The sequence below is a fragment of the Oncorhynchus kisutch genome, linkage group LG8 (genome assembly GCF_002021735.2).
Source record: "Oncorhynchus kisutch isolate 150728-3 linkage group LG8, Okis_V2, whole genome shotgun sequence".
NCBI lineage: Eukaryota > Metazoa > Chordata > Actinopteri > Salmoniformes > Salmonidae > Oncorhynchus > Oncorhynchus kisutch.
Window position 1 is genome coordinate 38,633,487 of NC_034181.2, and position 15,073 is coordinate 38,648,559.

The 15,073-nt window shown below is 41.3% G+C and overlaps 1 protein-coding gene across 2 annotated transcripts; it reads left to right on the forward strand.

Annotated features, from left to right (window-relative positions):
• Positions 1 to 2,845: 2,845 nt before the first annotated feature.
• fam219ab (family with sequence similarity 219 member Ab) lies at positions 2,846 to 14,830 on the forward strand. Of its 2 annotated transcripts, none has more exons than XM_020489631.2 (6): positions 2,846 to 3,129; positions 4,104 to 4,206; positions 8,265 to 8,367; positions 8,594 to 8,674; positions 8,867 to 8,921; positions 13,246 to 14,830. In XM_020489631.2, exons 1-6 carry the CDS (start codon positions 3,061 to 3,063, stop codon positions 13,402 to 13,404), a joined length of 570 nt encoding a protein of 189 aa, XP_020345220.1. In that variant the 5' UTR covers positions 2,846 to 3,060; the 3' UTR covers positions 13,405 to 14,830. The 2 variants fall into 2 exon arrangements, with proteins under 2 accessions (XP_020345220.1, XP_020345219.1); XM_020489630.2 differs by having other exon boundaries at positions 2,851 to 3,129; positions 8,867 to 8,942.
• Positions 14,831 to 15,073: the final 243 nt, after the last annotated feature.

A 15,073-nucleotide genomic window follows, 5' to 3' on the forward strand; every position in this document is an offset into this window, starting at 1 on the left:
GAAGGCGTAATATTGGCCTGTGCACCGCGCACGCGTAACTATTAATTCAGTACCATGGACAGTGACCACAAGTCATGGCAAAAAAAAATACAAAAGCATCTAGCCGCGATTTCAGCACCATTGGCTAGTGGACAAAACCGCACCTGTAGTGAATGTCATGATGTTCCCTCATGCTATGGTTCCATTTCCCCTCTCCCCAAGAATGTTGAATTGTAATCTGATAGGGAATACATTTGAAGAGTATTGAAACCACTTCTGCAGATTCCACTGGTATTCACGCAGGAACACACACACCAGATATGCATGCTCACACACACGCACACGCATGCGCACACACACAAACACACACACACACACACACACACAATAAGCTCTGTGTCAATATGAAGAACCATAAGCCTAACACATGGCCTGTGGGACCTTACCTTGGTCTCATGCAATTTGTAGGGGTGGAATTACAATGTCTCACCAACCTTCCATTCATCACATAGCCTATGTTTGGGGCACCATCTACTGGTTCATACTGGCAACTGTCCTTTCAAGACAATGACAACTGTCCTTTCAAATAATAATGTCTAAATATACTAGCCTAGGCTTTATTGTTATTGATTCGTGTGCCGTTAGTACATGATATTGCTGCTCTTGGATGGAATGATAATGGACATGTTGTTTTAATTGCCAGCCATTGAAATATGATGGAGGGGAAGGCACAAAGTAGTTTGGAATGGATGTTCTCTGACAAAAAAAATGCTATATATTTCTAAAAAACTTTTTTTTTAACACTAGGCTGTCATATGCCAGAAGAGGCCTTGCCACCCCTCTGAGCATGGTTCCACTCTAGGTTTCTTCCTATGGAGGTTGTCCCTTGGTCCTGCAACTAGCCATTTAAATAAAAAATGCTATAAAAAAGTGTGACTATTACTTAGCCATCTGTAACACTAAAACCAAAAGTAAATTATTATTATTATTTTTTATGTATTTAAATGGATAGTTAGGGGACAAAGCTATGGCCACTGTGCTTCTGGTTCTGCAGGCCGGAAATCTGTAAAGCAATTTGTAAAGCAAACTGCTGATTTAAAAAGGGCTTTAGAAAAGACATTTGATTGATTGATATGAAATGTTGCCTGTAATAAATCTATAAAAATATATACAGTACCAGTCGAATGTTTGGACACACCTGCTCATTCAAGGGTTTTTCTTAATTTTTTACTATTTTCTACATTGTAAAATAATAGTGAAGATATTAGAACTGTGAATTAACACATATGGAATCACGTAGTAATCAAAAAAGTGTCACACAAATCATCTAGATTTTAGATTCTTCAAAGTAGCCATCCTTTCCCTTGATGACAGCTTTGCACAATCTTGGCATTCTCTCAACCAGCTTCACCTGGAATGCTTTTCCAACAGTATTGAAGGAGTTCCCACATATGCTGAGCACTTGTTGGGTGCTTTTCCTTCACTCTGCGGTCCAACTCATCTCAAACCATCTCAATTGGGTTGAGGTCAGGTGATTGTGGAGGCCAGGTCATCTGATGCAGCACTCCATCACACTCCTTGTTGGTCAAATAGCCCTTAATCAGCTTGGAGGTGTGTTGGGTCATTATCCTGTTGAAAAACAATGATAGTCCCACTAAGCGCAAACCAGATGGGATGGTGTACCACTGAAGAATGCAGTGGTAGCCATGTTGGTTAAGTGTTCCTTGAATTCTAAATAAATCAGTGACAATGTCACCAGCGAAGCATACCCACACCATCACACCTCCTCCTCCATGCTTCACGGTGGGAACCACACATGCGGAGATCATCCGTTCACCTACTCTGTGTCTCACAAAGACACAGCGTTTGGAGCCAAAAATCTCAAATGTGGATTCATCAAACCAAGGGACAGATTTCCACCGGTCTAATGTCCACTGCTCAATTTTTTCTTGGCCTAAGCAAGTCTCTTCTTATTATTTGTGTCCTTTAGTAGTGGTTTCTTTGCAGAAATTCGACCATGAAGGCCTGATTCACGCACTATCCTCTGAACAGTTGATGTTGAGATGTGTCTGTTACTTGAACTCTGTGAAGCATTTATTTGGGTTGCAATCTGAGGTGCAGTTACCTCTAATGAACTTGTCCTCTGCAGCAGAGGTAAGTCTGGGTCTTCCTTTCCTGTGGCGGTCCTCATGAGAGACAGTTTCATCATAGCGCTTGATGTTTTTTGCGACTGCAAACTTGAAGGAACTTTAAAAGTTTTCCATATTGACTGACCTTCATGTCTTAAAGTATTGATAGACTCTCGTTTCTCTTTGCTTATATGAGCAGTCTTTTCCATAATATGGACATGGTCTTTTACCAAATCGGACTATCTTCTGTTTATGATTGGCTCAAATGCATTAAGAAGGAAAGAAATTCCACAAATTAACTTTTGAAAAGGCACACCTGTTAATTTAAATTCATTCCAGGTGACTACCTCATGAAGCTGGTTGAGAGAATGCCAAGAGTGTGCAAAGCTGTCATCAAGGCAAAGTGTGGCTACTTAGAAGAATCTCAAATATAAAATGCATTTTTTACACTTTTTTGGTTACTACATGAATCCATATGTGTTATTTCATCATGTTGATGTCTTCACTATATAAAAATTAAGAAAAACCCTGGAATGAGTAGGTGTGTCCAAACTTTTGACTGGTACTGTATATATATTGACAAGTGCACTTATCGATGTTTCTAGCCTAGGCTACAAATGTGGATTGTTTTGGAGTTATACCGTAAAAAAATCACTGGTCCACATTGTTAGGCAATGGTGAAACGGTTTTAGGCTCATTCTGGGGCAGCGTGAGACCATTATGGGCGAGACCGATTAACGGATCTGTACCCGGAAGTGGGTGGTTGAGTTACTGACTGGTTACCACTGCATAGATACTGCATGCTGGGATGTGGCAGAGAACCGGAGAATCGCCGTTATTGCTAGAAATCTGAGAAACCGAAAATCTGAGGCACAACTAATCACACTTTTGGCCCAATACACGGCGCTGCCGTATAATTACCGAGGCATAAACGGTAGAACACGTCGCCAAAATGATGGAAGAGATACCAGTAGATAGATTTCAGGTTCCGAGCGCTGTCCAGGGAGAGATGCAGCCACTTGTAAGTGGAATGTGTTTTTTCATTGTGGTGATAAATTAAGTCATAGGCTAATATATTCTGTTCCTATATTATGCGACTAAGCTAGCCTACTAGGTGTTTTACAACATACATGCTGGCTATAATGGATTGTTGAATTTAGATATTGGCCTGGTGATATTTTGTAGCATTTTTTAATTTTTTATCTCTGATAAAGGTAACACATGTAGCATTGTTCTTGGTAGGCAACCATAAGGTCAGTAAAATGTTATGCCTGGCTTTATTGCGATGAGAAGCGAATTTAGAGAAGACCTCAATCAATAGACTATCCGTTTTTTAAGAGATTGAGATGGCGAGCTGTCATCGGTGATGCCTGGCGGAAAAAAAAACATCCCTACACGTTCGCAGAAGCACATCCGCTCTGGGGACAAGCATAGGCCTATGAGGCAAAGGCCAGCTTTCACACGGTCACCGCAAAAATCCTAAGTAGTTGATTGGAATGCATGTGACCGATTACGTTATTATTGAATTGTAGGCTCTTACTGAACATTACAAAGCAATCGGGTAGCCTATCAGAGCAACTAAGGCCTAGCTGATGTTCGATTTCTTCATCATGCAGAGACTGCGAGGAGCAGTATCCTCCACGACATCAGATGTGGTGTTTAACTCTGAATCAAACCCACTGGTTCGCATAAGATGTTGTTAGGCATATAGTGATGTGTCTCGTCAGTAGGCCATCTTTGTTTGCTGTACAGAGTTCGTTTCCCAGGGCCCTGGGGTACAGTTGAACCTATCTGCAATAGAATACCGATGAATGGACTGTGTGCAATGAAGATGTGACTGCCTGACAACATTTGGTGTGTGTGAATGAGAGACAGAATTGTATTAGGCTTCTATTTACTAGCCATGAATTTACTAGCCATTTACTAGCCATGTCATGAACATCCCAGATGATATGTATGGGAGTCCTCTCTCTCTCTCTCTCTCTCTCTCTCTAGGACCCTGCATCATCCACAGCTTCTTCCGAAGCAGACTCAGACACGAGGGAGGAGGAGCCAGTCACTATTAACTACAAGCCCTCTCCTCTGCAGATGAAGATAGGTGAGAGTAAGAAGGCTGAGCCGAACCCACTGCCTGCTTCTGTTTATTTCAGCACCTTGGACAGGGGTCACATGACTGTAGAGCAATACAAAGATGTGGGAAGCAATACAACGGCTAGGTGTACTGGAGTCAAGGCTCAATCATTCCCCAAAACCATATTACCAAAATTGAAAGGCATAAATATAAACACATTGACACATCTCATTGTGATGTCCAGTCTGTAAAATCATTGAATGAATCAAGAGTAGAAAGGAGCATTTTAGGTAGCAAATTTAGCAATTTTGTAATAAGACATGTCTTTGATGACCAACCGATCCTCATGATATCCTTTCAACAAATATGTTCCCATAACATTTGCGAAGAGGGAGGGACTCCTATTTTTTTGAAAGATATCCGCCCCAAGCCCCAGAAGGTCTGATATATCAAAACCTCAAGCTAGCCCACAGCAGCCATTAGCCTGACATCTGTACACTGTTTTCCTCCTCGTCTGTGCGTGTAGAACACAAGTAGAACAAAAACACACAAGAAATATAAATAAAAAGAACATGAGAAAGTAAGTAAGTTGTATATATATATATATATATACAGGGCAATGGTGGAAAAATACCCAATTGTCATACTTGAGTAAAAGTAAAGATACCTTAATAGAAAATGGCTCAAGTAAAAGTGAGTCACCCAGTAAATTACTACTTGAGTAAAAGTCTAAAACTATTTGGTTTTAAATATACATAATTATCAAAAGTAAACGTTATTGCTAAAATATACTTACTGTAAGTATCGAAAGTAAAAGTATAAATAATTTCAAATTCCTTATATTAAGCAAACCAGACAGCATCATTTTCTTGTTTATAAAATGTATGGATAGCCAGGAGCACACAACATTCAGACATCATTTACAAAACAAGCATTGTGTTTAGTGAGTCTGCCAGATCAGAGGCAGTAGGGGTGACTAGGGATGTTCTCTTGATAAGTGTGTGAATTGGACCATTTTCCTGTGCTGCTAAGCATTCAAAATGTACAGAGTACTTTTGGGTGTCAGGGAAAATGTATGAAGTAAAAAGTACATTATTTCTTTAGGAATGTAGTGAAGTAAAAGTAAAAGTAAAAGTTGTCAAAAATATAATTAGTAAAGTAAAGTACAAACACCCCAAAAAACGAATTAAGTAGTACTTTAAAGTATTTTGACTTAAGTACTTTACACCACTGATACAGGGTCAGTTCAAGGGTCAGTGCCAATACCATATTTACAATGGGCAGGGATCCTGGAGGTGTAAGGGTAGATATGTACAGGGTTAAGGTGACTAGGCATCAGGATATATGATAAACAGAGTAGTAGCAGTGTATATGATGATTGTATGAGTGTGTATGTATGTTGAGTCAGTATGAATTTGTGTTATTTGTGTGTGAGCAAATTAAGTGTGTGTGTGTGTGTGTGTAGAGTCCTGCGAGTCTGTATACAGTCATTGCAACATAAAAAATATAGAACAGTCAATGCAGATAGTCCGTGTAGCCATTTTTGTAGCTATGTAGCAGTATTATGGCTTGGGGATAGAAGATGTTCAGGAGGCTGTTGGTGTCAGACTTGTTGCTCCGGTACTGCTTGCCATGCGGAAGCAGAGAAAACCGTCTATAGCTTGGGTGGCTGGAGACATCAACATTTTTTGGGCCTTCCATTCACACCTCCTGATATACACTACATGACCAAAAGTATGTGGAAACTCCTTCAAATTAGTGGATTTGGCTATTTCAGCCACACGCATTGCTGGCAGGTGTATAAAATCGAGCACATAGCCATGCAATCTCCATAGACAAACATTGACAGTAGAATTGCCTTACTAAAGAGCTCAGTGACATACAACTTGGCACCGTCATAGGATTCCACCTTACCAACGAGTCAGTTTGTCAAATATCTGCCCTGCTAGATCTATCCCTGTCAACTTAAAGTGCTGTTATTGTGAAGTGGAAATGTCTAGGAGCAACATGGCTTAGGCGCAAAGTGGTAGACCACACAAGCTCAGAGAACGGAACCGCAAAGTGCTGAAGCGCGTAGCGTGTAAAAAAACGTCTGTCCTTGGTTGCAACATCAATACTGAGTTCCAAACTGCCTCTGGAAGCAACGTCAGCACAAGCACTGTTCGTCGGAAGCTTCATGAAGTGGGTTTCCATGGCCGAGCAGCCGCACACATGCCTAAGCTCACTGTGTGCAATACCAAGCGTCGGCTGGAGTGGTGTAGACCTTGCCGCCATTGGACTCTGGAGCAGTGGAAACACGTTCTCTGAAGTGATGAATCACGCTTCACCATCTGGCAGTCTGACATACGAATCTGGGTTTGGTGGATGCCAGGAAAACACTACCTGCCCCAATGCATATTGTCAGCTGTACAGCTTGGTGGAGGAGGAATATTGGTCTGGGGCTATTTTTCATGGTTTGGACTAGGCCCTTTAGTTCCAGTGAATAGAAGTCTTAATACTACAGCATACAATGACATTATAGATGATTCTGTGCTTCCAACTGTGTGGCAACAGTTTGGGGAAGGCTCTTTCCTGTTTCAGCATGACAATGCCCCTGTGCACAAAGTGAGGTCCATACAGAAATAGTTTGTTGAGATCGGTATGGAAGAACTTGACTAGCCATCACAGATCCCTGACCTCAACCCCATCGAACACCTTTGGGATGAATTGGAACGCCGACTGCGAGCCAGGACTAATCGCTCAACATCAGTGCCCGACCTCACTCATGCTCTTGTGGCTGAATGGAAGCAAGTCCCCGCAGCAATGTTCTAACATCTACTGGAAGCCTTCCCAGAAGAGTGGAGGCTGTTATAGCAGCAAAGGAGGGACCAGCTCCATACTAATGCATATGATTTTGGAATGAGGTTTTCAACGAGCAGGTGTCCACATACATTTGGACATGTACTGTATGTTAATGTGGGCTATTTTTAGCACTTTTCTGGGATTCTTGATTGTTTTTATTGCTTTCCTGCGAGGCTCATCAGAGATAGACATGACAGTGATATTTATGTTTGAGTTGATAGTGCACGGTGAGCTGCACATAGTGGGCTTCCTACTCGGGCAAACCGCCTCAGTGCTAACAGTATAACTCAGGTTCATGGGCACATGATTACAGCATACAATAGCTGTAGGATTAACAGAGGCATCCAGGGGGGTTAGAGGGACATCAATTAGGTTATTCACATTATGACTGCCAGTGCCCCCAGGACAATGTACATTTGCAGCATCACTATGACAACTCAGCGACACAAGGGTAGGGCTTGGGTCACTGATAAGTCATTGTCTCAACACAGCCTTGAAATGCGTGGACAGGGTCCAGGAGCCAAGATGATTCGGATGGACGCTGTTTTTCCTGTAGAGCATCGTCTTTTTTCTGTTCTTCAGTTATAAGGTAAAGATGGCCCTTGCCTGATATATATGACAAAGTACTGACTTGAAACCAGATGACCAGTTTAATGGTGTCAGGAAACTGGTCAGCTGAGAGCTGCCATGTCAGGATTTTGTCTGTGACCGTACTGTATACACTGAGTGTACAAAACATGACTTAGACTGACCAGGTGAATGTAGGTGAAAGCTAAGATCCCTTATTGATCTCACCTGTTAAATCCACTTCAATCCGTGTAGATGAATGGGAGGAGACAGGTTAAAGAAGGATTTTTAAGCCTTGAGACAATTGAGACATGGATTGTGTATGTGTTACATTCAGAGGCTGAATGGGCAAGTACAAAATATCTAAGTGACTTTGAACGAGGTATGGTAGTAGGTGCCAGGCGCACAAGTTTGAGTGTGTCAAGAACTGCAACGCTGCTTGGTTTTTCACGCTCAACAGTTCCCTGTGCGTATCAAAAATGGTCCAGCCAACTTGACACAACTTTGGGAAGCATTGGAGTCAACATGGGCCAGAATCCCTGTGGAATGCTTTCAACTCCTTGTAGAGTCATGCCCCAACAAACTGAACCTGGTCTTAGCACGATATTCAATATTAGGAAATGTTTTGTAAACTCAGTGTTTTTTTTGTTCATATTCTAATGTTCTGTGGTGTGTAGAGAAACAGCGCGAGCTGGCCAGGAAGGGATCACTGAAGAATGGCAATGCAGGTAGTCCAGTGAACCAGCAGCCGAAGAAAAACAATGTGATGGCCAGAACACGGTGAGAGCTGACTTTGGTCCTGATTAGGGCCTTCTTGATTTTGGCCCTACATTATTTTTTGTTTTATTTCTCCCTCTTCACTGGTATCTTGAACCTCTCCTGTTTCTTTCACTCACTCACTCTCTTTTTTTCCTCCTGGTCTGTTCCACCTCTTCTTCCTTGTGTACTCACTCTCCTGCCCACCTATAACTCTTCCCTCTCTCTTTCACTCTCTCCCTCTCCACAGGCTGGTTGTGCCCAATAAGGGCTACTCCTCCTTAGACCAGAGCCCCGATGAGAAGCCCCTGGTTGCCATAGATACAGACAGGTATGTGACAACATCAATGACTGTCATACACAGAAATGTCCACCATCACCCTTTAGTCTCAGATCTGCCAACATACTGTAGATACAGAATTTAGGTTAAGGGCAGTGTGTGAGGTGAAAATAAATATAAGATCAACAGTGATGACATGAATCTATGCAAATGCAAAACCATACACTTCCATTTATGTTGCAGTGACGATGACTTCGACATGTCCAGATACTCCTCATCGGGATACTCCTCAGCCGAGGTGAGATGTGTGAGGGCCCAGGTATCTATGCACTCTGGGTAACACTACTTAAGCCCGGTAAAGATACAACAGCCATCATAAGGAGAGGCAAGACAAAACTAACCAGTTTTAGAATTTTGTGTAGGACAGCTGACTAAAGACAGCTGCATTCAAATAAAACATTTCGAGACATGCCGTTGAGACCGTTTCCATGGTGATGGTACCTCTACAATGACATAATACAACTTTGAAACAAAGTTGCCACTGGTTGTAGCAAGGTGTTGGAGCAAACGAGCATCATGAAATACATGTACCAGAAATAGGGCACACATTCTGCTAGGCTAGCTAGCTAACTGCAGCAAAATACAGTCAGATCCAATATTATTGGCACCCGTGATAAAGATGAGCAAAGAAATATACAAATACTGAGCAATATTGTATCCAAATAGTACAATTGTATTCATTCATACTAATACAATTGCTCAGAGAAAGAGATTTTGTTTAACAAGTAATAAAACAAATCTCTAAAAGATAGGGTTAAATTATTTGCACCCCTGTTTTCAAAAATCTAGCACCCTTGGCACTGAGCCTATTTCTAAAATGTTATATGAGATTGGAGAACACTTCGGGAGGGATCTTAAACTATTCCTCCATACAGACTCTTTCCAGATCCTTGATATCCTTCGACTGCACTTATGGACTCACCTCTTCAAATAAACCACAGGTTTTTAATGGGGTTCAAGTCCGGAGACTTAGATGGCCATTGCCATTAATTGATTTTGTGATCAATTAACAATTTCTTTGTGGATGTTGATGTGTGTTTAGGGTTATCAGTCTTTCCAAATAGCTTTATTTTCAAGTCATCTGACCATAGCACCGCCTTGAGTTTGCTAAATGACATCGGCACTTGAATTGGAACCAGTGCTATGGTCAGATGACATGAAAATAGAGTTCACTGGCCATGAATACCAGTGGTGGGTTTGGCGTCGAAAAACAGATGCATATGCAGAAAATAACCTCATAGCTACTGTAAAATACGGTGGAGATCTTTGATGTTATGGGGATATTTTGCTTCCACTAGTCCTGGGGCCCTTGTTAAGGTCAACGCCATCATGAACTTTACCAAGTATCTGAACATTTTAGGCAAAAAAATGGTTTCCTCTGCCAGCACGCTGAAACTCGGCCACAAGTGGATTTTACAGCAACCCCAAGCACACATTAAAATCAACAAAGATATGGTTAATTTACCAACAAAAAAAATACATTTTGCAATGGCCACTCAGTCTCCGGAGATTAACCCCAATGAAAACCAGTGGTCTAAATTGAAAATGGCAGTCCATATACACAGACGAAGGATATCAAGGATCTGGTCTAAGATCCCTCCCAATGTGTTCTCCAATCTCATAAAACATTCTACAAAAAAATAAAGGAGTGGGTGCTGGAGTATTATTTCAACCCCTGTCTTTTTGAGATTTATTAAACAAAATGTATTTCTCTGAGCAATTGTTAGTATATTAGTATGAAATATTCTAATTGTCAAAAATGTTTGAGCATACAATATAGCTCAGTATTTGTATTATTGTAACGGCTGTCTTCCTCTGACGGAGGAAGTAGTAGGAGTAGTAAGGATCGGAGGACCAATGCGTAGCGTGGTACGTGTTCATGCTCTTTATTAAAACAACCGAACACTGAAACCAAACAATAAACGACACGTGAAATAACCAACCAAAACAGTTCCTTGTGGAACACACAAACACAGAAAATAAACACCCACAACTCAAAAGTGAAACCAGGCTACCTAAGTATGGTTCTCAAACAGGGACAACGATTGACAGCAGCCTCTGATTGAGAACCATACCAGGCCAAACACAGAAATCCCAAAACATAGAAAAAGGAACATAGACAACCCACCCAACTCACGCCCTGACCATACTAAAACAAAGACATAACAAAAGAACTAAGGTCAGAATGTGACCATATTTTAATTTATGCAATCTTTGCTAATCTTTGTCAAGGCTGCCAATAATTTTGGATCTGACTGTAGCTAGGTAGCTGTCTGCTTGCCTAGCGAGCTAACTGCTGGACTAAACACAGCACTTCTGCGTACTGTTCTCTGATTTTCTAAACGGACCCGTCTCTTTTCAAATCTTTAGGCGACATGAGACGTTCTGAAACTAGACTGTTTGATCAAGCAAACTTTGTTCTCAAACTGCATTAAACCATCTTGTCTCGGCCATTGTATCTGTAATGGGCTGTAGAGTCATGCCAAGCCATTGCCACTGACTCCCCAACACACTCACAATCTCAAGGTCCTTTCCCTTCACAAACCTAATTACAGTAAATGCAGATTACTGTTGGATAGAAATTCAGGCTACCTATATTCATTATCCAAATATCAAACCAACACCACAACTGACTCATTCTCCAAGCCACTTACATTCATTATTTTAGCCTTATGTCTTTATCATGAAACCATTTAGCGATTGTACCAAGACTTTTTCCTGGTTTCCTGATATGATCACTGAAGTAAGTAGACTCCCGTAACTCTTTTGAATCTGTGATAAGTCATAGTGTTCATTGATTTCCCTGTGTAATATTATGACGAGCCTTAGTTGCATGATGGGTACTCCTTGAAGACTAATAACCAGCCTTTTTAAGTCTATGGTAACATTTCTTCAGCCTCAGTAATGTTATTGACAGACCCCTACAACCCCTAGTAATGTGACTGACCATCGTATACAAACCCTAGAAACATGCCTGACCATCCCCTACACCCCCTAGTAACGTGACTGACAATCACCTACACCCCTTAGCAGGGTTGGGATTATTTCTATGTAAATGTAATACTTTACATATTCCTTGTTACTTTACAATATTACTTAGTGTGGAAAGTAAAGTGTTATATTACTAGCTATATTATTTTGCGTTACTTTCATGAAAAAAAATCTCAATGTTTGTTTTACTGTCAGAGGGAGCAAGGCGAGCCATGCGCGCTCTACCAAGGATTGGTCACTTACTAACTCAGGTTTGATCACTACTGTAGTTTCTCCTTTCATCTGTGGCGCAGATTTCCTGTGGTAGTCTACAAGTGCCGCGCTATATATGGGGTGTTTGATTAGCCATATTCTGTATACTGTAAGCCAAACATCTGTACAGATTTCCTATCTTTTCATTAAAAATCTTTCTCTCGAGCTGCCAGTTCTGGTTATAGATCACTCATACACGGACCCATAGAGATGTATAGAGTGCACACTTTTTTTAAAATTTATATATATATATTTTTTTTTTAACCTTTATTTAACCAGGCAAGTCAGTTAAGAACACATTCTTATTTTCAATGACGGCCTGGGAACAGTGGGTTAACTGCCTGTTCAGGGGCAGAACGACAGATTTGTGTCAGCTCGGGGGTTTGAACTCGCAACCTTCCGGTTACTAGTCCAACGCTCTAACCACTAGGCTACGCTGCCGCCCCACTTGCCACTAGACGGGAAAGCCCTCCCTGGGCTTTGCTACTGTATCACAGAAGCGACAATGGCAAAGATCAGCGGTGCGCCCTCTGTACATTTCTATGGACAGCACAGCCTTTCTCCACTCGCTCGAGAACTAGATGAGGAAACAAGTTGAGATTCCATCATGGGAACACATGCCCGGTAGAGATATGATTCTGAAAGTAACGCACACGTTGTTTGACAAAGTAACTGTAATAATATTACCCAATTTGAAAAAGTAACACTCTACTATACTCCGTTAATCATAAAAGTAATCTGGTTACATAACGCATTCATTTGTAAACGTGTTACCTCCAACACTGCCCCTTAGTAACATGACTGACCATCACCTACAGCCCCTAGTAACATGCCTGACCATCCCCTACACCCCTAGTAAGATGACTGACCATCCCCTACATCCCCTAGGAACATGACTAACCATCCCCTACAGCCCCTAGTAACATGCCTGACCATCCCCTACACCCCTAGTAAGATGACTGACCATCCCCTAGGAACATGACTAACCATCCCCTACAGCCCCTAGTAACATGGCTGACAATCCCCTACATCCCCTAGGAACATGACTAACCATCCCCTACAGCCCCTAGTAACATGGCTGACATTCTCCTACACCTCTAGTAACATGGCTGACAATCCCCTACACCCCTAGTAACATGGCTGACCATCCCCTACAGCCCTTAGTAACATGGCTGACAATCCCCTACAGCCCCTAGTACATGGCTGACCATCCCCTACAGCCCCTCGTAACATGGCTGACAATCCCCTACAGCCCCTAGTAACATGGCTGACAATCCCCTACACCCCTAGTAACATGTCCATTATCTCCACCCTCACAGCAAATCAACCAGGACCTGAATATCCAGCTGTTGAAGGATGGTTATCGGCTGGACGAGATCCCTGACGACGAGGACCTGGATCTGATCCCGCCCAAATCTGTTAACCCCACCTGCATGTGCTGCCAAGCCTCTTCCTCCACCGCCTGTCAAATCCAGTAGCTCACGCATGCGCAATATGTTCACTCTGTCACTAGAGCAGCGACAGAGAATATTGACAGAACATGATAATTATATGACAACAAATAATTAAGATGAGGAGAATTAAGACAAAAATACACCAACATTTTCAAATACGACTAACAGTGATTACTTCCTCCTATGGTAGGACATGCACTTCTGTTTGTGTTTGAGGCCTCTCAGATGCCTCCTCCGGGCCAACATTGTGTTATACAAGTGAAAATGATTACAAAATCATTTTCATGTCCCTAAGAATAAGACATATTATTGTAACTGCTGCTGATCAAAGCTGCTCTGCTTACTTGACTTCAAGGTCATATTTATTGCGTTTTATTCAGTATCTTTTAATGGTCATGGACTTTTTATTTGAAGGATCTGTATGATTGTACATGCTGGGGTGTTTTTTGAAAATTCATATCTGGTTATGTATATCTGGTATCTGTATTTTGGTACTGAAAGCAGGGTTGTGTAGCACCGGCCTGGTCAATACACTCATTCAGTCTACATTCTTGCCCTCTTTCTTATTTTTTTTTATTGGTTTGAGGTATTTATGGTTTTGGTTTTTAAGGATGAATGTATTGCAAAGGGATGACATACATGATGAGCACCAACTGTAAATGGATTGGGAGATCTTACTGCTGCACACTGCTATTTTGGCCATTCTTCATTGATTTATCACTTTTGAATGTATAATTCTTGCACATTTGAATTTGTTTGGGTTCTAAGGTGATATGCGTACATATGTCCCTGATCTGCCATGATCCTTATTCAAGAGGAAGATATAGAATTCATACTTTGCTCACCTATCATTGGATTCATTCTAGAACACAATGATTTCACAGCTAGATTACTATATTCGCCCCCATAGAGGCCACAGGGAACAAGTGTTTGTGTAATAAAAGTATACGCTGACATCCAATATCCTTTTGGATACAGCCTGTTATGACATCCTACCATGTCTCTCCCACAGTGTGTCTAACTAACCACTCCCCAATGACATCCTGCTAACAAGTCTTGATTGGCACAATCATTCTAAATAATGTCACACATGCATCATCAACTAAATGAGTGGGGTGCAATTTATTTCACTCGCGTGGTTGATTGGAACATGATCTAGTGATCATACGTATCATTAACTTTGAGCACTAATCCCTCACTCAAACACCCTTCAAAGTTGATTTGCGATTAGACTATGCCTGAAGTACAGAACATTCAAACAAAATGTGTACATTTATCGCCAGTCTCATGACTTAACGTATTTCAAAGAGATTTGCAATATATGAAGGTAAGCATTTAAAAATTAAAAATAAAGATGATTATGTTCTCATGTGGACACTTCCATTCCAGTATTTAACAGTGTTATTGTTCTGTGTAGTGTATGATATCAATAAACACAAAGCCATCTGAACCTGCGTAGGGTGTCTCTAATATCTACAGTTCTGGACATAAAAAAAGTTCCTTTTCCAAATTGCTTTGCTACATCCAGTTATTGTTAATATGACAAAAACGTGCAGGGTGACAGCAAGTACTAAGTACAGCTTGGCATGCACTCTGTTGATCATATGGGTAGGGTAAGTGTACGGTAATTGCATCACATAGATTATACAGATGTACAAAGTTAATTGTTTTAATGTTAAAGGTCTCTGACAAT